Here is a 26,887-nt window from a genome sequence, read left to right on the forward strand (position 1 = left end):
TGCATAACTTCACGTGTAATCGCATCTTGCAATTCTGACACAGTTGCAGAATTCCGTTATTCCTGAATTGCAGCAACGAAATGTCATTAGGGACATTGTATGGATGCAAGATGGGGCTCCTCCACACGTCGTCCAATGTGTTCGACCAGTGCTGCAACAACACTTTGGTGATAAAGTCATCTCTAGTAACTTTGCAGTTTCATGGCCACCGCGATCCCCCGACTCACTCCTATGGATTTCTGGTTCTGGGGTTATCTGAAATCTAAGGTGTACACGCCTGGTCCACGAGATGTGTCAGAATTGCAAGATGCGATAACACGTGAAGTTATGCAGATTCCTCCTTGCATGTTACGTTCGGCATTGTTGTCCACAATCTCCCGAATGCAATGCGTTGTCGACTGCGAAGACGAACACGTTGAAAACCTGTAATTATAACTTTCCATTCCAATAAAAACTTTTTTTCTCTTTCCTCTCTGTGTTGTCATTAGTCCTTTATAATGCTCTTCTGTGCATATGCTTTAAGGCGGCAATTTTCGTCACACGCTAATCGTTCCAACGCCATTTGTGGTTTTTCAATATGCTGATCAATTTGCGAAAGGAAAAAGTGGGTGTTGCCATTCGAAAATTTCAAAATTCTCTCACTGTAACCGTAACCATGAGTTCTGCGTTGTTTAGAATCATCACAATCTCCAGCGCATACCTTCAAACTACCATGTCTGAAATTTTAGTTCGATTGGTTGAGCGGATAGGCCGCTAGGGTTTCATATATAGGGGAAGTTTTTTTTGGACCACCCTGTATATATATATGTGTGTGTGTGGGGAAAGGTCTCAACATTAACTTTGAAAAGGCACACACTAATAATAAAAGAAACAGCATACAACTGATGGTTGGGTTGACGCCTAACCCCGGCAGGGGCTTATCCTCGGTAAGGAGAGAGTTCACAGAGCTTTACTGTCAATACTTTGCCGTGGCCGTCTTCGACGAGATTTGGAGATGGCGAGTGTCAGGACTCATTGTGATTGTCTGATAGAAGGGTGAGTTTGCGGGGGTACGCTGCCGTTGAACTTATTGAGTTTTTGCTGCTTGTGAGCTAGAATTGGCTATTGAGATACAGTTTAATTTGAGTTTGAAATAATAAAAGTTAGGAAGAAAAAACTAGAGGGGTAATATAAATTAAAGTAGTATATTACGGGGTCTTCTAGTTAGCAGTTGGTTTATATTAGGGACTTTTAACTATTGCTTCATTTTCATTCTTATCCATGTTTTTAAAGAAGTTTGTGGCTAGTTTTTTAATGAATTTTTTAAGAGGGGGATAGTCTAAGCAGAGGTACATATTTGTATTGGGCATGTAGTATTTCATATTGCAGAAATTTCTAATTAAGTTATTTTGCTGGCGTTCAATAAGTCTAAGATTAGTCTTGGCAGCATATCCCCACACAGGGCAGGCATAAGTTAATACTGGACGCAAGTAGGCAGAGTAAATAAGCATTTTATTTTGTCAACTCATTTTAGAGTTTCGAGAAATTAATGGATAAAATTTACGAGTTAGGTCTCGAAACTTTTTAGCTGTGTAAATAAAGTGGGGTTTCCAAGTTAATTTACTGTCTAGAATAACGCCTAAATATTTGCATTCCTTAGACCACGGCACAATTTGATTTTTAATTTTAACTGGCCGGGGGGGGGATTCTTTTTAAAATTATTTTTATTAAAAACTATAGCTTCAGTTTTACTAGCATTTATTTCAATTTTCCATTCAACGAACCAGTCCTCAAGAGATTTAATATGTCTGTTTAAAGCTATGGTGATGAAATTTTGATTTTTGTTTCTAGCTAGTATTGCAGTGTCATCAGCGTACATGCACAACATAGTGTTAAATTGCTTGGGAATATCATTAATAAACAAGAAAAATAAAATTGACCCTAGTTTAGATCCTTGAGGTACACCTGCAAGAATAGGTTTAATATCAGAAAGTTCATTGTTTATTTTGATTTTGAAGGATCTGTAACTAAGGTAAGAAATTATAATTTTAATAAGGTATGGGGGGATTGTAATTAATTAGTTTGTAAATAAGGCCATCTTGCCAAACTCTGCCAAAGGCTTTCTGAATGTCAAGGAAAACTGCTGCAGTTTTTTATTTAGTTTCAAAACCTTCCTCAATGAAATCTACTGATCTAATTAATTGGTGGGTTGTAGATAGGTTACGGCGAAATCCAAATTGTTCTGGTGTTAGTATATTATGTTCTTCTAGGTAATTATTTAGTCTATTGAGAATTATCTGTTCAGCAATTTTGCTGACAGAGGGGAGTAGGGATATGGGTCTATAACTGCAGGGATCAGTTGGGTCTTTTCCTGGTTTTAATATGGAGATAACTGCAGCTGTTTTCCATAACATGGGAAATTGTCCTAATTTGAGAATGCTATGAATTATATTTTTAAAAAATTTTAGGTAATTGTCCGGAAGTGTTTTTAACATTTTGTTGTTAATACTGTCAAGGCCAGGGGCTTTTTTAATATTAAGTTTTTTAATATGATCTTTTAATTCATCAGTTGAGGGAGGGGGAATATCAATAAATTTTTGTTGCAGTGAGTCAAGAAAGCTTTTGACTGTATTATTTACATTATTTTCTGTGGTGAAATCGCTCAATTCATTAAGTTGAAATTGTTTCTCAAGGCTAGCCGCCATCAGTTTGCTTTTTCTTTATCAGTTATTGCAATACTAGAAGGGCCTTTAAGGGCCAGAATTTTTTGTTTTTTACTTTTAAAAGTTTTGACAAGTTTCCAGATTGATCCGTCTTCTGTGTTAACACTAATTAATTTGTTTATATATTCATTGTTTTGGATTTTATTGTTAAGTTTTTCAATTTCCTTATTAAGTTGGTTCATTAGTCTCTTGAAGACTCTGTCTCTGGTTTTTTGAAAATTTTTCCTGGCAAAGTTCCTGTCCCTGATTAGGTCTCTAATTTTAGGGTCAATAAAATTTTGACTATTTATAATGGGGGAGGAGGCTAGATTTTTTGCGTTAATAATTTGCGATTCGAAAATGATCAAGTTTATCTGGATTTGTAAATTCATCAATGTTTGGGGTTTCTGATTGACTGGGGGTTAATTTAAAATTATTCCAGTTTGTTTTATATTTATTAAGATTATTGGGCAGGGAATATTTAAAGAAAAAATTTAGTAAGATGGGATTATGGTCAGAGCTAAGTTCAGGTAAAGAGTGAATTTCATATGGGTACAGGAAGTCTTTAATTAAGGTTAGGTCTATTGTATTGGCTGACTGGGTCCAAATCTAGTGGAGGTGGAGGGTGCTATAATGTCTAATCCGGCCTGAAGGCGAATGATTTTAGGGAATTACCTTTTGGTCAGTTATACTTACAATCCCAGCTAACGTGGTGAGCGTTAAAGTCTCCGCATATTGTTTGATTAGGTCCTGTTTGCATTAGGTTTTCGATGTCGAAAATAAAATTGGAATTATCTGCACTGGGGGGGGGATGTAAATAGAGATTAGGGTTATTGGATTTTGATTTTTAAAATTTAATTTTACCACACTAGCTTCTACATGTTGTAGTAAAGGTGGGGAGACCTCACTGTGAGGTAAACCGTTTTTAATTAAAATTGCAGTACTGCCGCCAGCCTAGTTAGCTCTGTAACTGTAATATGAGAAATAGTTTGCCAGGAAAATTTTTCTTTGTGGTCTAAGGTGGGTTTCTTGCAGTAGGATTACATCGAGGTTATACTTATTTACAAAATTACGAAGGTCAATTATTTTATTGTTAATGCCATTTGCGTTCCAGTAGACTATGCGAAGGCTATTGCAGGAGAAAACTAGTTACTGACAGGTTGAATTGGGTTATCGAATGCCTTCATAAGCATATCCAGTTTTTCCATAACAGTGTTTGCGGTTTTTAGTTTTTTAAGCTGTGAGAAGAGTAACGGGTACTCGATCGTTAGCTTTTTGAGTTCTTTCATTGCTTCTACAATGTCAGCGAAATCATTACCTTCTAAAGCGGTGTTGTCAGCTTGTTTGTAAGCATAGGTTTGTGGCGCCAGCTCTGGTGGACTTGTGTCGTAAGGGTGTAATCGAGGCGCCATCTCATGATGGCTTGTATTTTTAAAAAGACCTGCAAAGCTGGCCTGATCATAGCTTGGTTTTTGTGAAAATCCATTGTCCCTATTTTTCCTCGTAGACTGAATTTTTGGGAAGGCCTCGCAGCCACAGTAAGAAGCTATGTGCCCTTGTTTGACGCAATCGATACATGTTGGTGTTTCAATTTTTTCTTTAATCGCGCAAGCATTAGTTTCGTGGCTTTCGCCACACTTCAAACATCTAGGTTTTATGTTGCAGTTGTTCTCTGCGTGGTGAAAAAAGTTGCAACGATAGCATTGCGAGACTAGATTGCGACCTCTATAGGGCTCAACTGTAATGCTAAGATAATCCAGATGTTCAAGTTTGAAAATTTCCTCGGCTTTTTCAGTTTTATTTAGTTCAAACATATAAAATGGAAGAGGTCTCTTTGCTCTTAGTTAGACTACCCTAGTCACTGGAAAACCACTATCAACTAGGTTTTGTGCTATAATTTTAGTGTCGTATTCGTGGGGGGAGGCCTTTGATGACTGCTTTTAGTGGTCTTTTGTTTTTGGGAGTTATGATATAACAGCATAAAACCCTTCCTTCATGTCAATTTATACTCTTGTGTCTTCACACATCAAGATAATGATGGCTTTAAAAACTGATAAAAATTAGAAAAAGTATCTTGTATCATTGTAGGAATAATTTTGTCCTCTTTAAAATGATATAACATTTTTGGAAGTTATTGTTGAAAAAGTGAATGACTTAATTTTTAGGTAATTAAAATGTGAAAAAAAATGGGCTTCAAGGTGCATATTTTCAGCATCCAAAGAATATCTATGCCAAATTTGGTAGTTCTAATTTTTGCAGCTGGTTCCGTAGGATGCCATCAGACAGATACTTCCATCTTTATTACTCTCTTTATTATAAAAAGATAACCACAATCAATTAGACATGACAGATGAAAGCCGATTTTCAACATAAAAACTTTCACTGTTAATGGCAATAATTTTTTTTTTATCTTTTTTTTTTTTTTTTGGATATTATCAGCTCCATATCCAAAAGAATTTGATACCACTTGCTAATAACAATTACCGAAAATAAAATCACTATAATAGCACACTCAAAATTAACTTTTATAACAATACACAAATAATTAAAGTAAAATAAATGGGCAAACAGTTTTGATTATATAAATTTCTTATTTTGTTCTGCTTAATTTTAAACTGAAGTTTATATTGAACACGTTTTATATAATTTAAAAAAGTTCAATTCAAAAATAATCCTTCTAAAATCAGTTTAGGGTTATGTTGATAATAAAAATTCTACAATGATAAATTCACTCTATTTATAAAGCTATTTCAAACTTCTTCAAAAATCTATCAAAAATTATGCTGCACTGTAGAGCATAATAGTGATACTCTGAAATTTCTGAACAAGCATTAAACGTAAGAATGACATATAAGCAAATGACTGCCATCAATATGCGAAAATTATACTTAAACTGCTATACTGAAAATCAAGAAAGTCATAATCATTAAAATTCATAGCATTGTGAGTAAATTAGCTTCAGATGAAGAAGAGAGGAGTGAAAAATTCCTTAGTTTTAACAGTGAAACACATTGGTAATTGTTATCAAAGCTTTCTGTGCTCTTTTGTGTGAATATGGGTGTTAAAAAGATTATTTTCTTACGATTTCTAAAAACATAAAATATGGTGCATTTAGGTAATGAAAACAATTCAGAAATAAATATAATTTTTAGGTTTTACATTCAAATTAACCAAAAATTGTTCTTTTAATCGACAATATTTAAGTATAGGTTTAAAAATAAACTCTTGAAGGCTGTACTAAAATTTTGATTAAAAATGTTCAACCCAGCCAAGTTCCACTATAAATAGGATCCTTTGAATGATTCCCAGGAATTGAAACAAATCTGTATAATTTTTTAACTACATGAGAAATATATAGTAGCAATGACATTTTTGTTTTCCAAACTTGAAATTCGTAACTACTTATTTGGCATAAAGATGCTTTTCAAAACTAACACCCAGTTGCATCAGTACCCCTTTGCCACATCACTGATTGATAATATGGATCTGCTTCAAAACAAGGTGAGCATTTTGAATGTGTTGAATCTGGGCAGTTTGATTAATTTTGTTATGAAGGAACCCTAGTTTAATAATGGAACATTTGTCCCGCTTTTTTTTTATTTGGCATTAAATTCAAAATTAATTTTTACAATATAAAAAAAATTTTTATCTGTAGACAGTAAAAGGGTTTGTTAATTGTAGATTATGCATTTCATATATATTTTAAAAAAATATAGAACGACTTTTTCAATTGACACATCTTACACATAAGATTACGGATATTCGTTATAACTGATTTCCATACAACTGTTTGTTTAATGCATCATTATTTGTCGACTAATTGCATTGCTTATGTAATCTGATATGTGATGACTCCAAAGAATTGACAGATAATAAAATCAGTACACAATATGAATTATATATTCATATGAAGTAGAATCGATATTTTCCCCCAAACTGAAAACTTAGTTTCAGTTTGGGGAAAATATAGATTTTCTGGGGAAGCATATCTTTTTCTTCGATAAAAAAGTATTTTAGCTAAATTTTGATAAATATTTTGTGAAAATACTGACAAAAAGGAAACAAATTTCCCAACATTGCAATCATATTTATCCAAATGTCGTCAATGTGCAGAACAAAATATATTTGATTTATTGTTTCAAAATTTTCAAAGTTATTTGATCTAAATGGGGACTTGAAAATAATCTGAAGATGAGAAGTAATGCAATATTTTTAATATTATTTCCTATTTGTATGATTCGTTACGAGTTAGCTTAACATTCTGTTTTGAAGATACAGGTGGACAACTCGGATATGGCGCCCTTGAATCCAACAGGAGAATAACATGCCCAAAGCAGGTTTTCAGTGGAATAATATTCCAAACCCATATTTATAGAGCCAGGGACCGAAGTTGTATCACCCCTTATTCTGTTAATTCATTTTCGAAAAACAAGAATACTAAGTCAGATAGTACATTGTCTTATGCTGGAGTGAAGGTAATTACTTTGATAGCTATATTCCTGTTTTGTTTTATTATTTTATTTCAGATTATTAATTGTCATCATTGAAACTTTAGTTTAGTTATATTAATGTCCCGTTTTAAAGAAATACTAGGGCTATTTTGGGGCGGGCCTCAGACGACATTTGAGCTGGCATCCCCTCTCCAAACTTCCCCACTATACCAACGGGAGGACGTTTGACCCATACGGATTTAAATTGCACCAGACCCGCTTACACGACGGTTCTTAGGTGGAATCGGGTCTCGAACTTGAAACCCTCCAGTTCCAAAGCGAGACCTTACCACCAGGAAGCATTTTAAAATGATAAAATATATAATTCTCACAAACTTGGAGATAAGAATATATAAAAATGAATTAATAATGATAGAAAATTGTTTTTTACGTTTCCTTTACAGGATAATTTGATTTTAAAATTAATAATGATAGAAAATTGTTTTTTACGTTTACTTTACAGGATAATTTGATTTTAAAAAAAGACACACTACTTTAATTATAATATGCATTTATTTACTGAGAATCGATACAAATATGGAAAGCAAATATAAACATAATTTACAATACAATATCAGTCATGTATATTATGAAAAAGAAGAATTCCAAACAGCAGAACTTGTGCGCTTGTTATAATGTTTTTTCTTAATACCCATGATCAGAGCCAAATCTGGGGGATCAAAGAAATTGCCAAATAATTCATCTGTATCAATAGGATGATGGTGCTGTTGTAATAACGCATTTCGCAAACGCACTCCTAAAATAAACGAATAAATGAACAAACATGTGAACTAGCTCCAATCAGATCAGACATGCTATTTATCAAACATTTACAAGACATTGAAAACTCGAAAAACTTCATACGGGGAGGAGAAAACTTCAAAATAGCAGTCCACATGGTTAAAAAAAATTCATATTATATAACTGGTGCACTGATGAGCAGGTGAAATTTAAAGTAAATACAAGTAATTTCAAACAAATTTATCATATCCTTTCAGAGGAATTATAAAAACCTCTCAGCCCAGAGAATATTATAAAGAATTTCTATGTTTGTGTTTGTCATTTTTTTAAAAAGTTGTGTTGTTTCAGAAAACTTTACTTTAAGAGCGCCAGATGCCATGTATCGCAATAAGGATAGACAAAAACTATAAACAGTTTCCTTTTCAAGGATCAGTTTTCTTTCAGCGATCTCGAACGTTTATGAAAATTTGGTTTAATGCTCATTAAGTTATATTGCCCCTGAACAAGGGTTTACAATAAATCCAAACCTTAATTTAAAAAAACAAAGGAGACATTTCAATAGTGTTATCCAATCAGATCATATAAGTCATTCATAGTAATTGAATCCAGGGGCAAGTTGTTTCGATTTTTTTGAGGGAGGGTGTAAAATTTTAGACTAACAAATCAAAATTAATACAGTTGTTGCCTTTTCAGCAAAACTGTGATGATGATGAGCTAAGTGAACTCATTTAGCTTGAGGAAAAAAAACATACAAAACAATAGGATAGTCAGTCAAAATCGCTTTCAATGAAGCTCATTCTTTTCATTTGAATAAGTCAATTATTTTATAACACTAGCATTCAGCTTCTTCAAAAAGTTTAAATATTTCAATTCATTTCATGCATACAAATCCAGATTTTTTAAATGAATGCTTCGATTATTGATGGGACAGCTAATTGTCAAACATTTCAGGATTGAGAAAAAAACAGCCAGAAGAGTGTAAAATTAAATCAAGACTTTAATATAAGCATTACAAAAGATGAAGGGCAGCATATTTTGCAATTACTTAAAGAATGACAAAAATAATTCCCAAATACCAAGAATTGTTTGTTTGTTTGTTTGGGGTTTTCTGGCGATGTTGACCATGGCGTGCCAAGCAATAGGCAAAATTATATCATTTTAAAGCAGTCATCAAAGGAAATATGAGGGGACACTCTAAAATGTAATTGAAATTTAAATAAATGAATAAAACATTATGGACTTTAAAAATACAAAGAGTTGGACATGAGGTATCTTATCAAGAAAGAAAGATAATGGAGTACAAGACTTTAAAAAAAATGTAAACAATGGGCATTGAAATTTGGGCAATCAGACAATATATGTTGGACAGGCATTTGACAATGACATCGTGAACACAGTGGTGGTTGTTCACCTAACAAGTGAATATGAGTGAATCTAGCGTGTCCAATGCGTAAACGAGTTAAAATAGTATCTGCTTTTCTGTTCGTTAATGAAGGTCAAGGTTGCACATGGATTTGATAATATGAAATTTGTTGTTTGCCTCCAGGTGCCACTGTCTTACCTAAAATTCCAATATGGGATGGTACCCAACAGAATGAAATAGTATAATTACGAAAAATTAGTTTATCAAAAATATATAAGACCATCAAAACAGAAGGATGAGAACAATGTAATTTTAGAGAAAATTAAAACGCTCAGGTAGTAAGTGTTGATAATAAAATTTTTATCCAGGCTATTAGAAATTTCTTCTAAAGCATGCAAAGTATTATTTTTCAAGAGTTATTTCTGCAATAAAAACTGAACAGGGTGGAAGAAGTTTAAAAGAAACTGTGAATAAGGATGAGGGAAAACATCAGTAAAAGACATGAGCATCTGATTATGATCCGTCTGTATAAACTGGAATAAAATTTTGATAACGCTGCCTGTGTTCTTCAAAATTTTCTTGAAAAATAATATCTGCTGTATCAGACTTGATAAAAGGGGACTTCTAAAGACTTCTTCAGGGAGTTTTCAAGCTGAAAAGTACTTTCTGGCTGAGGAGCTGCAGTATAAATGATTTCCTGGCAAGCGCACTAAAAAAGGACGAAGTTTAAAATCATGAAATGGATGATTAATGTTTGATTGTATTCTAAAATAATAATTAAGAGACAAAGATTGTCTTCTTAATTCAAAAGCCGGTTCACAGATTTCAACATACAAGCTTTTAACAAGGGATCTCCTGAAAGCTCCTTAACGGACAGAAAGCTATGTGGTGAACTGGGTCCAATTTTTGTAAAATGCTTTTCCTAGAAGGACGGTACATTGAGCAACCATAGTCCAGCTTGGAAAGTACAATGGCCTTTTACACTTTAACCATAGAATTTCTATCGACTCCCCAAGCTGTAGTTGATAAGACTCTTAAAATATTTATTCACACTTCTATAAAAGTTTTATATGAGTGTGAAAGGCGAGCTTTACCCAAAAATGGAATTTCACCTAAAAAACGGTACTTATCATTCAGTTTCAGATCAGGATCAAAATTAAGGTTATGTTTTCGACAGAAATGGACACCAGCCGTTTTCAATGTTGAGATTGTAAAACCATTACCATTAATCCATTGGGTAATATTATTGATTGACTGCAACAGTCTTTGTATAAAATTCATATACATCCCAGTACAAGAGATGTACAAGTCGTCAACATATAAAAAAAACTTCTCAAAAATTGGAAGTTGTTTTAAAAATTTTAAAATAAACAGAGTCACGTTTAAAATACTGCTTTGGGGAACACCTTCCTCTTATATAAAAGAATCTGAAAGTTCAGATTCCACCTTGATACGGAATTTTCTAAGTTAAGAAAAAAAATCTGATAAACTTCACTGACTCTATTAAGTTTTTGATCATAGAGTAACTAATGTTGTCTCAAATACTAAGAAATCCACATTCACAAAAATCTACCACCTTCTTGTTTCTAGTGACTCAACTGACATTTACCTAATAAGAAACCGTTTATTACAGAATTTTGAAAACATACAATCTGCTTTATAAGTGCTATGAGCTAATTCTTGTTTTTGTAATAACTAAGATCATTTTTCTAAATTTATTGTGGTAGGATTATAACAATAATTGGAAAAACTTGCTAAGTTACTTGACAGGATAAGTTGACACAAATTACATAATGTTACAATTCTAATATTTAGTAAAAAATGTGATTAATGTTTATTGCTATTTAAAATATTTCAGGTAATTTAGTGCAGTTTAAATTATGTACTTAAATTCATAAGCATGAATTGGTATTCAGTATATTTCTACTCATTATAAAATGTAATATAAATAGCCAAAAATTGAAATTTTAAAAATATCTGCTAGTGGATAACTGTTATCATTTAGATTTCCATGAAGAGCTGTTGGAATTCCGCTTATTATGATGCTAATATCTTCTTGAATTTGTCATCAGAAATTTTTATATAGGAAAAAATAAGCAGAAAATTTTAAGTTAAAAAAATCACTATATCATCTTGAACAAAAGTGAGATTTTTGCAAAAATGCATGCAAGTATTGGACAGAACAAACCAAACTGATGAAATTTCTATGAAATGGAATGAAACCAAATCATTTTAATTTTTTTATAACTTTTTGGTTAATACCAAACTCCTGACCAAATCTTCACTGTAAAATACAAATTCCCGCAATTCTCCACAACTGATTGCAAGCTATTGTATCTATAGATGTTTGTAAACTTTTTAGAAAAAGTAAATGATGAATACCTGTAGCCCAAGGGGGTATAGGTTTTGAACTAGTTTCTTGTTCTTCCTCTTCTGAATCAGACCGGATTTCACTAATATCGTAGCTAACAAAAGATGAGCGAGCAGGTGTTATAGCATAGCTGTACATAAAAAAAAAAAGTCAATAATACAATAAAAAATTATTTGCACTTCAAAAAAATTATATCGGACAGTCAAAAAGAACTATAATAACCTTTCAGGGCCCTTTCTGTGCATTGGCGTATTAGAGTTAGTAGAATTAGCTAGCTGCTTTTGCTGCTCAAACAACGGCTTCATAGTTTTTGATAGAGTTTTAATACCTTTAGTATGCGTCTGGGGTTTATTATCATTTGAGACACCCTTCAAAGTTTCTGAATTGGTACCAATATTTGTCTCGCTTATAAAGTTCCCCTGCAAAACAATAGATGAAAATGATTGTTAAATCAAAAGAACAGTCCTATTCTGATCGTTTATTGAAAAACAAATTAGATTAGTATAGATTACAGAGGAAATATTTTCAAATTTACATTTGCTTACAAATAATTATCTACAAAATTTTAAAAATAATGTATATTCAAAAAGTTTTTTTTTTCACTTCTCAGTTGATCCTAAGTCTGCTGAACTAGAAAAAGAAAGTAGATCACATGGTATAAAAATAATTGCGTCTTCTGGTTCAAGATATTGAGGATATTCTAGTTTTAGCAAGAGGTTTTAATCTCTATTAAAATAATCAGAGTAAAAAATGTTTATTACAAAAAGCACAAAAAATTATGAAAAAAATTAATATGAAATGGGGGGGGGATTTAGTAATTCAATCAAATAAATCCTGTTAAAATGAAATGTAACATCTCAGTATTTTCAACAATAAACACAGCAAATAAATTTCTTCCATGAAATTAGTCTTTATTTATTTTATATTCAGAGTCCATTAATTGTACTCTCACTGATTCAAAAAACATTAAAGTTGCCTTATCTATCTAACAATTAGTGGATTACTTTATTAATATATACTATACAGTTTAGTGTCTTACTTTATTTTAAAACTGACAGAACTAGTTCTTTTAGCTTAATTAGAAATCCCTCCGTATCTTGCCACTTTTAACTTTTTCAGAATAATAAGCTTATTACATCCCAGGGAAGCCATCATTTCTGCTGTTTGATTTTCTCTGATATCTCCAGGTTTGTTTTTTTTAAATAAATTTTCATGATTTTTTTTTTTTTTTTGTGTGTGTGTATCTAAAATCTCCAGTATGAACTAACTCTTTTTCTTCCTCTAATAATTAAGAACGCATCTATGCAATAAATATGTAAAAAAAAAAAAAAAAAAAAAAGGTTCTACTCTTCCAAACTAAAATCAGTATTTAGTAAACAAAATTGAATGCTCAGAAAACAAAACAAAGTTTCACGACTTTCTTTTTTGCACATATTTCCCCATTTATTGCAAATATACTAATCAATATATACAAAACCTGTCTAGGTGGGTAAGATGTACAAAATCACATGCATATTGATAAAATGCTTCAGACGAAACAATCTGTTTCCTTTGAATGGAGTCTTTCCTATTCATAATGTTTACGAACACCTAAATCAACACCGAATAGAAATTCTATTCAAGCAGGAAAATAAATAAATGAATCATTTACAGATATAACATGAAAAACGGCTGAAAGAAACCATTTAGCAATAATCTGATGCACTTTTAAACTACAGTGTGTCCTGAAACAGACTGGCGAATTTCAAAAATGTATGTAGAAGCTGTAGCGACAGCCTCCAAACTCCTCACGAGATGGCGCAGGCGGCGACAAGGAGGACGCTAAGAATTTTCGAATGAATATTCAAGGAGACTAAAGATCCAGTGCTGTACTGTGCGGCGTTGGACGGTTGGAATCAGTTAAAACTTTAGTACTAGCAGTTCCTTCAAGGCCAGAGAATTTCGCATCATTTTTCAAAACGCACGAACAAGCATTTAAAACAAAAAATGTGCCGGAAAATTTGAAATCCAAAATATTGATTGCAATTCTTGAAGAAAACGTCAATAATGCGCTGCTGTATATTGGCGAAGAGGAGTTACAGGATTATGAGAAATTAAAATCTCTGATTTTGTATGAATTCCAACTTTCTCCACAGGAGTGTTTGCAAAATTTTCAACGTGCAAAACGAAAGTCCAATTAAACACATGTCCGATTTCAAACAAGAATAAGATCTAATTTTGAGTATTATCTAAAACTGCGAAATGTCAGCGAGTTTAAATTGCTTTGTGATTTGATTATTTCTGATAAAATATTCGAATTCCTAGATAAAGACACTGCCGCCCATATGGCAATTCCTCATTCATATTCGTGGTTTGAGCCATTAAATTTCGCAAAAGAGTGCGACCTATATTTTGCTAATAAAGAAAAATCATTGCATGAAACGAAAGTGCCATATTCAGTCCCTGCAAGTCGGCAAATAAATCGTCAGTCAAAACTGAACTATCGTGAACCTAATAATAAAGATAACTTTAGGCATTCCGAAAAAAAATATTGCCACATTGAAAAGAGGCAGTCGACTCTCCATGGTCGAATGGTCATAGCACATGTCTCATAATCAAGAGATCGTAAGTTCTAATCCCGCTAGAGACAGTTTGTGTAAATATTTAATTCCTTGATTTTAGGTTTTCCTTTATTTCATGTTCCAGCAGATTCTGGACCTTTTTTTAGTTTACCAGATAAGTGTTCTGGACTTTTCTTTCTGTCTCCAGAAAAGTATTCTGGAACTTTTCCTGATAGTATAAAAGCAGAAGATCTGTCAGTCATTGTGTTCTGAGTTCAGAATTGAGTTAATAAATTGGTTTAGCTCTACTTGTGTGTGTCTTTGCGTTCTACACTAAAGTACCTACCTGACAATATGGTTATTTCATTTGCGGCGAGACTTCCCATTTCACAAAGTTTTGTGATAAACGTTTAAAATCAGACGAAGTAAAACAGCGAGAAAATGTTACGGATTTGTCAGCCATACATCAAATTGGCGCGCAGAAGAAAAAGTTTTCGGAAGGGAAGCTTATTCAAGATTTGGAATTCGCTAATCTGGTTATTAAGGTAACAACTATTGAAACGTTGATCGACAGTGGTACTAGAATAAATTGTATAAATAGATCGTTGATAAACGTACATAAACAACCGGACCGATTTATCGAACTGAAAAGTTGTTTCGGATAAACCAGACTGTAATCCTCCGACAGAATTATTTCCAATACGCCGGAAAAGAAAAAATAAATCCAAACGAAATTCTTTTTTTTTATCGTCGGACGAAAAAAAATAGAAAAAGATTTTCTTTCTGATTTATTTTCAGAACAAAATGTAAATAAAAAACATGGTGTAAAGAGTATTAGTAAAGATTCGTTTTTACTGAGTGAAAATGTTTTATTGTGTGATCTTGATTGTTTTACTGAAAATATGAGTAATGTTGATTTATCGGATATCACAGATGCTTGCGTTAAAAACAAAATTAAGGAGCTTGTAAATAGCTCCTCTCCGAATAAAATAAAAACAAACAACTTGAATATGAAAATAAATTTATTGAAAGACGATCCAATTTATTCAAAACCAAGAAGGTTAGGATTTTATGAAAAAAACTTAGTTGATAAACAGATTAAAGCGTGAATAGAGGAAAAAGTGGTACAAACTAGTAACTCTGAATATTCATCCCCGATAGTTCTGTGTAAGAAAAAAAAAGACAGATCCACACGGGTGTGCTGGATTTTCGTTTAATTAGTAAGATAATGATAAGAGAACGTTTTCCATTGCCAATTGTGGATGATGTATTAGATCAATTGCAGGAAATTATCGTTTTTTTCAACCATAGACCGAAGAAATAGGTTTTTCCATGTAGAAGTCCATCCGGACAGTGGGAAGTACACAGCCTTTGTCACAAGTACAGGACAATATGAATTTTTAAAAGTCCCTTTTGGCTTAGCCAAAAGTATTTGGCCAAGTGTATTTCAGAGATTTGTTTACACTATATTCTGTGATTTAATTAATGAGGGTATAGTAGTGATATACGTGGATGACATAATCATCCCATCAAACAATAAATTTGAAGGCATACAACATTTAGCAAAGGTGCTAAAGACTGCCTAAGAGTAGGGGTTAGACATTATTTTCAAAAAATGTCAGTTTCTTAAAACTGCAGTTGAATTTTTAGGCCATGTCTTTCAGAATGGAACTATAACCCCCTCACCAGAGAGAATTAAGGCTGTACAAAAATTTCCAGAACCTAAAAATATCAAACAAGTTCCAAGTTTCTTGGGGCTTAACGGTTATTTCAGAAAATTTATTCAGGGCTATGCTATTATAGCAAAACCCCTAAGTGACTTTTTGCGCAATAATAGTGATTTTAAATTTGGCAAGGAACAAAAACAAGTCTTTAAAAACCTCAAGGACATTCTTTCTATTAAACCAGTCCTTCATATTTTTAAACAGGGAATAAAAACGGAATTGCACACTGATGCATTCAAACTAGGAATCGGATGACGGAAAGCTTCAACCTGTACACTTTATGAGCCGCAAAACATCGGTTCAAGTATTCCAGCTATGAACTGGAGGTCCTAGCAATAATTCAGGCATTAAAAAAAGTTCACAGTTATCCATTTAAACCAACTCAAAATTGTCACAGACTGTTCGGCATTCCAAAAAACCATGGGTAAAAAGAAATCTCCCAAAACTGCTAGATAAGCTCTTGCTCTTATGTAATTCGAGTATGACATCATTCATCGTTCAGGAACTCAAATGTGTCATGTCGATGCATTAAGTCGTTACCCAGTAACTATGCTCGACTGTGACGAAGTAAAACCAAAAATTGTGGCCAAATAGTTTTGATATATTCTTCTTCAATTAAAAGATGAATATATCAAAACTATTAAGGAACTCCTTGAATTAGGTAAAGATTGAAAATTATTCACTTAAAAATAACGTACTCTATAAAATCGAAGAGGATAGAGAAAAATTAGTAGTCCCTAGAGCTATGCAAGTAGAAATTGTCAAACAAAGTCAAGAATTAGGACAATATGCTATAGGAAAAACTGAAAATTTAGTAAAAGAGACTTACTTCTTCCCTAAAATTAGAAAATGCGTCGAGGAAGTAGTGTCTAATTGTGTTAAATGTATTTTAATAAACAGAAAAAAAGGGAAAGGGAGAAGGGTTTTAAACCACATCCCTAAAGAGAATGTTCCACTTACAACATACCACATGGATTTTATCGGGCCATTACCTTCCACTAATAAGAATTACAAGCATAATTTCACTGTGGTAGATGCATTCACTAAACTTGTGTGGTTTTACCCGGTTAAGTCTACATCAGCTAGAGAAGCAATACAAAAATTAAATCAACAACAAACGTGTTTTGGGAACCCATCTCGGATCATTACATATAAAGGTTTGGTATTTACGTCAAGTGAATTTGAAGAATATTGTAAAAATGAGAAAATCGAACATTTAAGCATTACAACAGGGATACAGAGAGGAAATGGACAAATAGAAAGGATGCGCGAAACCTTGATCCCTATTCTCTCCAAACTATCAATCGAAGATCCAACCAAATGGTTTAAATGGATAAATGTATTGCAAAAGACCATGAACTCTAATACTTCAAGAAGCACAAAATTTTCTCCGTTCAAGCTGCTGACTGGTGTGGAAACGAAGATCAAGGATGAGCAACGAATCCTCGAAATCCTGGAAGAGGAGTACACCAACAACCTCATAAACTGTCGTGAAATGCTTCGAGATGAAGCGAAGGACAACATCCGGCAGATCCAAGAAGTGAACAAGAGGATTTATAATAAGAAAAGAAAGAAAGCTCATTTATACAAGAAAGATGAGCTGGTGGCTATCAGAGGACACAGTATGGAACTGGTCTCAAACTGGGAGCTAAATTATATGGTCCTTACGACGTGGTAGATGTCAAACGCCATGATCGTTATGATGTTCGCAAAGTTGGTAACCATGAGAGTCCAATTTCACTTCAACGGCAGCTGATCACATGAAGAAATGGGGAAGTAACTCCTAAACATAAACTGTCGGCTGCATATTCAAAACTGCGACCCAGAAACTGTATATAGCTTATATTGTGCAAAGTACTGTTTTATGTTTTCCCCCTCATTTTCTCTTCCGAATTCTTGTATTCCATGTAGGGTGATGCCTCTGTAGACCACCGCGGCTGGTGGTCACAAAGGATGGCCGAGCTGTAGAAGCGGTAGTGACAGCCTCCAAACTCCTCACCAGATGGCGCTCAGGAAGAACGCTAAGAACTCGAAAGAATATTCAAGGAGACTAGAGATCCAGTGCTGTACTGTTCGGCGTTGAACGGCTGTGAGCCATTATACTGTAGCACGCTGAGGTGCCTCAACCATTGTTTGACAAAACTGTAAATAAGTACCATAGAATATAATATTTAACCCCTAGACACCGTTTAGAAGTGAATTCTTTCTTAGGATAAACACATTATCTCCTACATGTATAAAAGTAAAGCGGTTAAGGTTTAAAAAAAAACAATTCTTGCAGCAAATTTATATGACAGGTTATAAATTTTTCATCGCACTGTTTTTTTATTTTAGTTCAAAAAGTTGTCGATAGATGGCGATGCAAGTCCCTTTTATCGTTTTTCCTGCATGCAAATTGTCAAAATACGCAGCCTCAGAAGAGGTCACTGTTTCGACTTTAAATTCAAACGAACAGGTAGTGTTGCGGATGAAAACGTCGGAACTACTGGACAATATCGTTCGGCTATTGCAGAATCAAATGCACAGGTCGTTGAGGAAACAACTGAAGCTCCCCTAGAAAATCAATATTCATCCGTCTAGCTCAAACCATTAGCAAAACTGCAGTCGCATCTCAAATGAGCAAAACGGCGACGCATATGATAATGCGTGACTGATTAGCCTCGTTATCGTTAAAAATTCAAACACAGCAACCACTTCATACCATATCCAGAGGAAAAGGAACATGTTTGCGAACAAATTGCTGAACCTAATTGACGGTGGCATTAGTGATGTTAATTGATATTTTCAGATGGAAAAACATTTCCATCTCAATAAGTAAAACTGGTGAATTTCGGGAAAAGAAAACCCTTATGTGTGTTTCCAAAATCACTCCATTCTCAAAAAGTGGCTGTATGGGCAGCTGTTTCCAGTAGAGGTGTAACTGGATTCATGTTTCCATATTCATGTTACCCAAGACTCAAGAGAAAAACACACACAAAACAAATGAAAACTAGTAGGAGTGGTCTTTCTCAAATTTTCTTGCATACTCTTTAATGTAGATATTATTCCCCATCACTTCCAGAAAAAATTAAAAAGCTTGGACAAGACCGTGAACGCAGCAAGTGCATAGATTTTTATTTTCCGAGTCCCATATATGACAGTTGTGTGCTTCATAGAATAGTAAAGAAAAAAAAATGTTATTTTTATATATTACAGGGCATTAGCGAACAGTAGTTAAGGAATATCAATCCATGGTCTGAATCTAACATTTTTACTTAATCTAATATGAAATCTTTTATTCTTCAACCTCAGCATGCTATTAATACACATATACCAGAAAATCGGATGAATATTGACATTTTTTTCCGACCAACTGAAATTAAAATTCGACACAGAACTAAGTTGCAATCATATTATCACATTTTAAAATACATTTATTTAAATCATTGCATCTACATGCAGGTGAAAGTAAAAAAAAAAAAAATCAAGTCCCGACAGATTTGATTATAAATTTGATATGGATCTCTATTTTAGATGTTAATATTGTATACAATATTTTACCTAATTCTATATATTTTGTAGTTAACATATTCACATGTACTTGGATAACTAGACGGACTTCCTTTAAATGGATTTCGTTCAAAATTTGATAGAAGTTTACGAATTTGGTATAAAATTCATACACAAAATTTCATCCGTCTAGCTCAAAGCGTTTTTCAGTTATCATGTTCACAGACAGACATAACTCTAAAAATGTGCTTTTTGAACTCGGAAATCTGAATTGTGGAGATTCGTCAAAATCTGTTCTAATTTTTTGACGATTACAACACTTCCTAATTAAACATACAAATCTCAGAAAAGTATAATAATAATAATTTTGGTACCAAACTTATTTACAAATTAAAGTGAAATTATTTATTTTATATTATAAACCATCTAGTTTAAAACAACTTTGAATACTCACACTTTTATTTTTGAAACACATCATATGATGAACTTGATGTTCAAAGAAGTAAAATATAACAATTGTTTTTCTTTCTTTTCAATAAGAGGGCGATTTCAGTTGAAAATCATATAGGTAATGGAAATTGAGCCTTATTTAATCTGTCTTTCCCATATAGGAAAGAAAAACTACTTTCACTAATTACGCCAAGCAACTTGACTTTCTTGAAGGAGGGGAAAAGCAAATGAATGAATGAATGAATGTATATATATATATATATATATATAGTGTGAATTTTATACCAAATTTGTAAACTTCTATCAAATTTTGAACGAAATCCATTTAAAGGAAGTCCGTCTAGTTATCCAAGTACATGTGAATATGTTAACTACAATATATATATATAATGATATTTTAAACTTTTAATTTCAATTTAATTAATTTCCAAGATTTTATCTTAATTTAGCCCATGGTAACTTCATTCTAAAAATATTCTCTTATTTCGTGATCCAATTCCACTTTCTCCACTTAATTAATTCAAGATAAGCTTTATAAAACTGCTGAACGGCTAAACGCCGATAATTTCACACGCTTGGCGTGAAGGGGTAAAAAATGCCCAGTAAGCACATTCTTTTTAAAAGATCCCTGTTTCCCTTACATGTGATTGACATGCGTCAGAAATCCCTATCAGAATCTTATTAATATTTTAGCACTATGAAGAAATATTATCCCTATCAAAATCTAAGGTTATATGAGGCGAGGGCTAATTTATTTCGGCCTTCTTCCCCACTTTCGCTTGTGAGCTGCGCTGTGGCGGACGTCTTGTCCGCGTTTCTGCTTGTAAATAATTATGCTTTCCCGATGGATTAAAAAGAATTTAAAAAGATAAAAAGTCTCTTCATTGTCTTCAAACTGCATCATGCTTCACAACAAATAATGTTATATATTAGGGTCGCCACTCAAATCTGGAAAATAAATTCCCTCTGTTTTCCCTGTACGTATATTCAATGCGCGGAATAAGGAAATGAGCGAATAGCGCTCATGTGCTAGTTATAATTAAATATTATTTGCTATATATCACTGAGTGAATTAAAGTATGAATGTCCACAAAAATTCAGCTTTAAATGATAGTTCTTGAACTGAAAAGTACGAAATCGGTCGAACATTGAATTTGACGTATCATCTTTTCCTGTATTCTTTTTAGATATAAAGTCCAACATCAAAGAACACTTTTGAACTGGCACAGTTTTGTATGTTTCTTCTTTTGGCATGTCTAGTAAGTGTATTACTCAGGTTTATTATCTTACAAAGCGAAGAGTACACAATAAATGGATTTTATAGAACTTCTCGAACCCATTTAACAAAATCAGGATTTACTTTTTAATCCGTCCAATTCGTATTAAATACGGATTTTGAGCATTTCATTGTTTAAAAAAAAAAAATCTTTAATCTATTTTGAATAAGCTCACAGTTTCTCAAATAATTATCAAACCATTCAATAAACTCAAGTATCGTAGATTAAACACCACCATGCTCTGCAGATTGAAATGTTCCCTCCAGAGAAATGTATTCTACTTTTTCACGTAGTTACTGAAGTCTCTCGCATGCTCATTAGCTGCAATTTGGGAATCTCATGGAAAAAGAATAACTGTCGAGCAAATCGAAACTGGATTAATCTATACAGAAAAAAAGGGGAGCGTTTCCGTATTACACAATTGCAAATGGTATTGTTTCATTTTTAAAAGTTATGATTACGATCTTTTATTCTTGAAATCTTTAGCGATCGGCATTTTTTAGATGCGGGGAAAAAAAAAAAAAAAAAAAAAAAAAAAAAAACCCTTAAAATTCCTTGTTTTTAAGAAATTTTTTAAATTCTCCTAGCTTTTTTCCGATTCTCTTGGTGGCGTGACAACCCTGACACACACACACACACACACACACACACACACACACACACACACACACACACACACACACACACACACACACACACACACACACACACACACACACACACACACACACACACACACACACACACACATATATATATAAATACACAATATTATAAATTTTATAGAAACTATGCCTATTATTTGTTTCGTGACTCGTAGATAACGAGTCACCTGACCCACGACGTTTGTTTTGCCAGTATTATTTGAAATACTTAATGTACGGCTTAGTAAACATTTATGTTGCACTTGACGATGAAATAGAGACAAAAAAGGAAAAGAAGAGTTTCAGTTAATACCAAATGAGTTTAAAACTATATTATTTATTAATTCTGCTTTTAGACACACTATTTGTGGCAAAACTAACGAATAACATTCCGGTTTTGCTTACCTTTTTTGAGTATGGAAATTTTTCGTCTCTCGGCTAGCAATCATCTTAATATCTACATATGCTAGCCTTCCATTGTTTTTTAAATACTAATGGGGCGTCCAGAAATATCAGATTAAGGGGGAAATGCGAAGACCAAGCGAGAATCGGCCAATTTGGAAGGAAAAGCAGACCGCGAAGTTGCTACATTGTCGACAAAACGTGAAAAAATAAAACAATATTTATATATTAGAGATTTCAACAAAGAATGTTCTCATTGTGCAGCTTTGAGTTTTGAATTTGAAGTAGAAATTGGAAAACGTATTTCTCATCATGGAAAGATTAATCACTGGAAAGACCGTTTTACGATCAGCTCTGATGCCGAATCAGTGATCTCAAGGGTTGGGGACAAACTTGGCGGCAAAATAGATAATATTGGAAACTTCCAGAATTTTAACGACTGTCACCAATAAGAACCGAGATATGCCTGATTGTTCCAAAACCTTCTCTGCTCGCCTCCGGGAACTATAAAAGGCCGGCAGTTTCAAGCCGAAGTCAGGCGTGTATAGAGTCGTAATCGTGGAAAGAGCCAAAGGCGAATATTGGATCAGTCCAGCGAAAAGCAAGCGTTCTCTGGAGTACAAGCGATTGCTGAACTGAGCTGCGTGCCGAGTCCTGGTGTTAATTGTAGAAGCAGTATTGAGTCGTGTGTGGAGTAGCCAGTCGTGTAGTAGTGAGTTGGCAGTTGGATACAGCTAAAGCGAGGAGACAGCGGAGAATTGCAAGCGTTTGAAGAGACCGTAGAGAGTAGCTACGAAGATCCCCTCCTCCTGCTGAATTCTCTCTGGCTGCTTTGTATCTTGTGGTTATCATTACTACCGATTACTACTTGTGGACTATTGTTTGTTGTAGTGTGCTGCTGTGTGTTGTCTGTGTTCGTCTCGGCTGTATATTTGTTGTCTGCATATTCTTGTCTTTGTGTTTAACAAAAGTTGTTATTCATTATTGAAGACTGCTGATCGTCTTCACACCATACACCCACTACCAGCGAACCCGGTGACTTTACAAACTTAGTGGAATTGAAGTTCTGTAACAATATTTAATGAAAATTAGCATGACGTCGTAGAAAGTATTTATATAGCGTTTAACAGTAAAATGATGACAAAAAAAAAAGAGAGAGAGAGAGAGAGAAAGTAGAGCCTTAATTAATACCAAATGAGTTTTAAACGATATCATTTGTTAATTCTACTTTTTGAACACTATTTGTGACAACACTAACGAATAGCATTCCGATTTCGATTACCTTTTTCGAGATTCGAGTACGCAATACAAGTGTTAGCCTTGTATTGAATTTAAATAATAATAGAGCGCTCGGTAATATCAGATGAAGGGAGGGGGAATGCGAAGACCGAGCAAGAATCGGCCAATCTGGAAGGAAAAGCTGATGGTGAAGCTGCTACGTGGTGATGGATCATGAAAAAATAAAATAATATTTAGATATTGGAGATATGAGCAAAGAATATTCTCATTGTGGGGCTCTGAGTTTTGAATCAGAAGTAGTCCGATCGGTGAACGTATACTGTTATAATGGAAAGATTAAGTTTTCAACATTGAACGATTAGCCAGTGAAATTTAAAAACTTGCTAACTGAAATGGACGAGCATCGAGTATAGTATCGGACAACATCAGGGTTGGCAAGCGAAAGTGAGCAGGGGTTGTAGCCCCCTAGAAAAGATAAAATATTGTAAAATATCATTCATTTAATGGGGTGTTAAATAATTTAAATGGGGACATTTTTTTAAACCATTCAAAAGACTGAATGTTTGAAAGGGAAAATATTTTAAAATTGTGAAGAGTGCAGAAGACATACAAAATATTATTTAATCATACAATTTGAATTCAGTCTAAGAAAAGACATTAATCATTCTCCACTGCATATTCTCATTGACATTTCATATTTTATCAGCATAGAACCAAACACAATGTCATGCTACCAAAAGGAAAAGATGCCAGGATCATCTTCTTGCCATCTTATATGACCTTGAAATTTCGCTCAGCACTGAACGCTTGATTAAATTCGAAAAATAACAAAATAAGTTATCAAATGACAGGTAAACCGATCTATCACTAAAAATAATCTTTATCATAAATGTAGAGTTAAATATATTAACAAACAATATACAGTACACTCCCGAGTATTCGGCCTAGTTTTGTTTATCTTAATCAATTGAGAAAGACAAAACATTACATTAGCAACATTTCCAAGACATTGGAAGCAGGCGTCTGCTACGATCCTCCTACGTGTCTAGTGAAAAATACAAGTTGTAACAGGAAAAGAGCAGCGTTCTGTTCGTTCATTGTTCCATCAGTGTGTAACGGTCCTCAACTGTTGCCGCTATTCCTGATTATAACAGCACAGTACGTACAGGATTCGTAAATTGTTCTTGAGGAATGCTTAGTGTTTTTTAAGCATACCACAGTGAAGTGTACAGAATTCATTGTTAAAACGTGAATAGTTTATAACCGTTAACTTACTTTTTCTCAAATAAATTTTTGCAGTGCAGTATAAAAAACAACCAGTACAGAGCGTTGTATTTTAATTCTACATGTTACCAGTAATTGCTTTATGTTTCACCGAGTAGTGGCCGGGTTCACATTTTACGAAGCTTGAGATAAAGGGGGGAAGGTTAGCTCTCAATAAGAAATGACAAAATACGTATTATAATAGCGAGTTTTAGTATAAAAACTTAGTCTTCTGGTATTAGTGGGAAAAGTTCTTAGAAATCCGGCTTTTTTGTTATCCGGACTGTCCTTCCGCTACATTAGGCCAGATATTCGGGAGTGTACTGTATTATGAAACAATATTTTTAGAAGTATGAAATTCTGACAAAGATATTTCGGAAATACATTAAAAGTATATGAAACTATGGATAAAAAAATATAAACATACTAACACATACTCAATCCGAAATAAATCCAAATAATCAATCAATCCATGAACAAATCGACGATAATCCAATAATCAATCTATGAACGTAACACTTCCCGAAGTGCAGCCAAAGCGATGCCTTCAAATCCAAATGGAAGATATTATCAGACTTATTCTCGACAGTATGAATATTCGGTCAATATCAAAAATTCCGTAACTATCGAAAGTTGAATAGGTTTTGGAAATACGATAAATATCGAAGGTTCGCTAAACATCAAACGTTTGATCATGATAGAGCATCAAAATTTAGATACAGATCAAATGACAGTTAAACAGATCTGCTGCTAAAAATAATTTTTAACATACATATAAAACAATGTAATTTGATGAAAAATATACATGAAATCGAAATAAATAATATTTTTAGAGGTAAAAAGTACAGAAAACGACATATTTTTTAAACAATAAAGGCAGTACTATAAAAAAGCAGATTCATTAAAAAGTGAAAAAGAAAAATATCTGTACATCAAAACACATATTTCACTCATATATAATCTCAAGAATTAAAAGTCTATCAATGTAACAACATATATAGCCCTTCTTGAAGTGTATCCAGAGCGGTGCCCCAGAATTCCAATCGGTATATATTACCAGAATTATTCTCATAGAATTAATTTTCAAATCAAATGGTCGACCTCTATCAAAAATTCGATAAATTTTGAAAGTTTGATCAAGATTAATGAGCATCAAAATTTATTTAATAATCAAATGATTGGTGAACCGATATGTCGTTAAAATAATCTTCATTTAATATATAAAAATGAATTTTTGTTGATTTATAACTTATGCGCTGTCATACCGTTGATTCGATTTCGATGAAACTGATAACTTATTACTTGCACTAGCGCGATGTTTATACGCATAGTACAATTAATTTATCTAATATATAAAAATGAATGATTGTTCGTATTTTATGCGCTAATGCACCGTATTGCAGTAAGACAATGTATCGCCAGTTGTATGTTGAATACTCACGAGTCGGACAACCAAGAAACTTATTTGTTTTTGCTGAAGACGGAAAAATAAAAAATATTGTCTACCCAAAAGCATTTGAATAAATGATTTCAAATAATAAAAATAATATAATTTAAATTTTTTAAAATATGGATATTAAAATTTGTAGAATATGGTAAATATTTAAATAAAAGAAGAAAGAATAAAAGAACTAAATTTAGTACAAAAAAGTGTAATGATATTTGCTGAATATGTTTGAAATTTATTTTATAATAATATGATTATATGCATGGATTATATGCAATTAAATCTTTCAATGAGCAATAAATACTATAAAAAGAAAAATTTTTGATTGATTCAACTAATTTTACGAACTTAAAAATAAAAATGAAATCCGTATAAATGTCATTTTAAATGCTTGACATAATTTGGGCAGAATTTTACAATAAGCTTCCGACCACTAACTTATTGAATTTTGATTTCATTAGTGAGAATTGTGAGTTGGTGCAGTTTACTGGTGCAAACTATTTTGTTGCACTAAACTTTACATAAAGTGAAATAATTGCATCTGAATAATAATAATAAAAAAAACATGTATATAAATTCTGATTATAGTTTATCATTTCATGTTTTCATTTCGAGTTGGTTCTTTAAAGGATTATTAAATTCAAAGGGATTTTAGAAGGACAGTGCGACAGTATAGCATACAACTGTAAAAACTCTGCGAACAGTTGTAAAATGTACCAATGTTAAATTTAGAGTAAATATCTGAAAAGCAGTGAAAGCAGAAATC

At 33.1% G+C, this 26,887-nt stretch overlaps 1 protein-coding gene across 1 annotated transcript in view; it reads right to left on the reverse strand.

Annotated features, from left to right (window-relative positions):
• Positions 1-7,665: 7,665 nt before the first annotated feature.
• The window catches only part of LOC129959065 (inner centromere protein A-like), a 48,297-nt gene continuing 29,075 nt past the window's right edge, over positions 7,666-26,887 (reverse strand). Inside the window, exons 8-10 of the mRNA XM_056071861.1 lie at positions 11,869-12,065; positions 11,658-11,776; positions 7,666-7,928 (exon numbers count right to left, since the gene is read on the reverse strand). Of these exons, the coding sequence (XP_055927836.1) occupies positions 7,759-7,928; positions 11,658-11,776; positions 11,869-12,065 (486 nt within the window). The 3' untranslated portion in view covers positions 7,666-7,758. The remainder of the gene's footprint in view (positions 7,929-11,657; positions 11,777-11,868; positions 12,066-26,887) is intronic.

This window comes from Argiope bruennichi, chromosome X1 (genome assembly GCF_947563725.1).
Source record: "Argiope bruennichi chromosome X1, qqArgBrue1.1, whole genome shotgun sequence".
Lineage (NCBI taxonomy): Eukaryota > Metazoa > Arthropoda > Arachnida > Araneae > Araneidae > Argiope > Argiope bruennichi.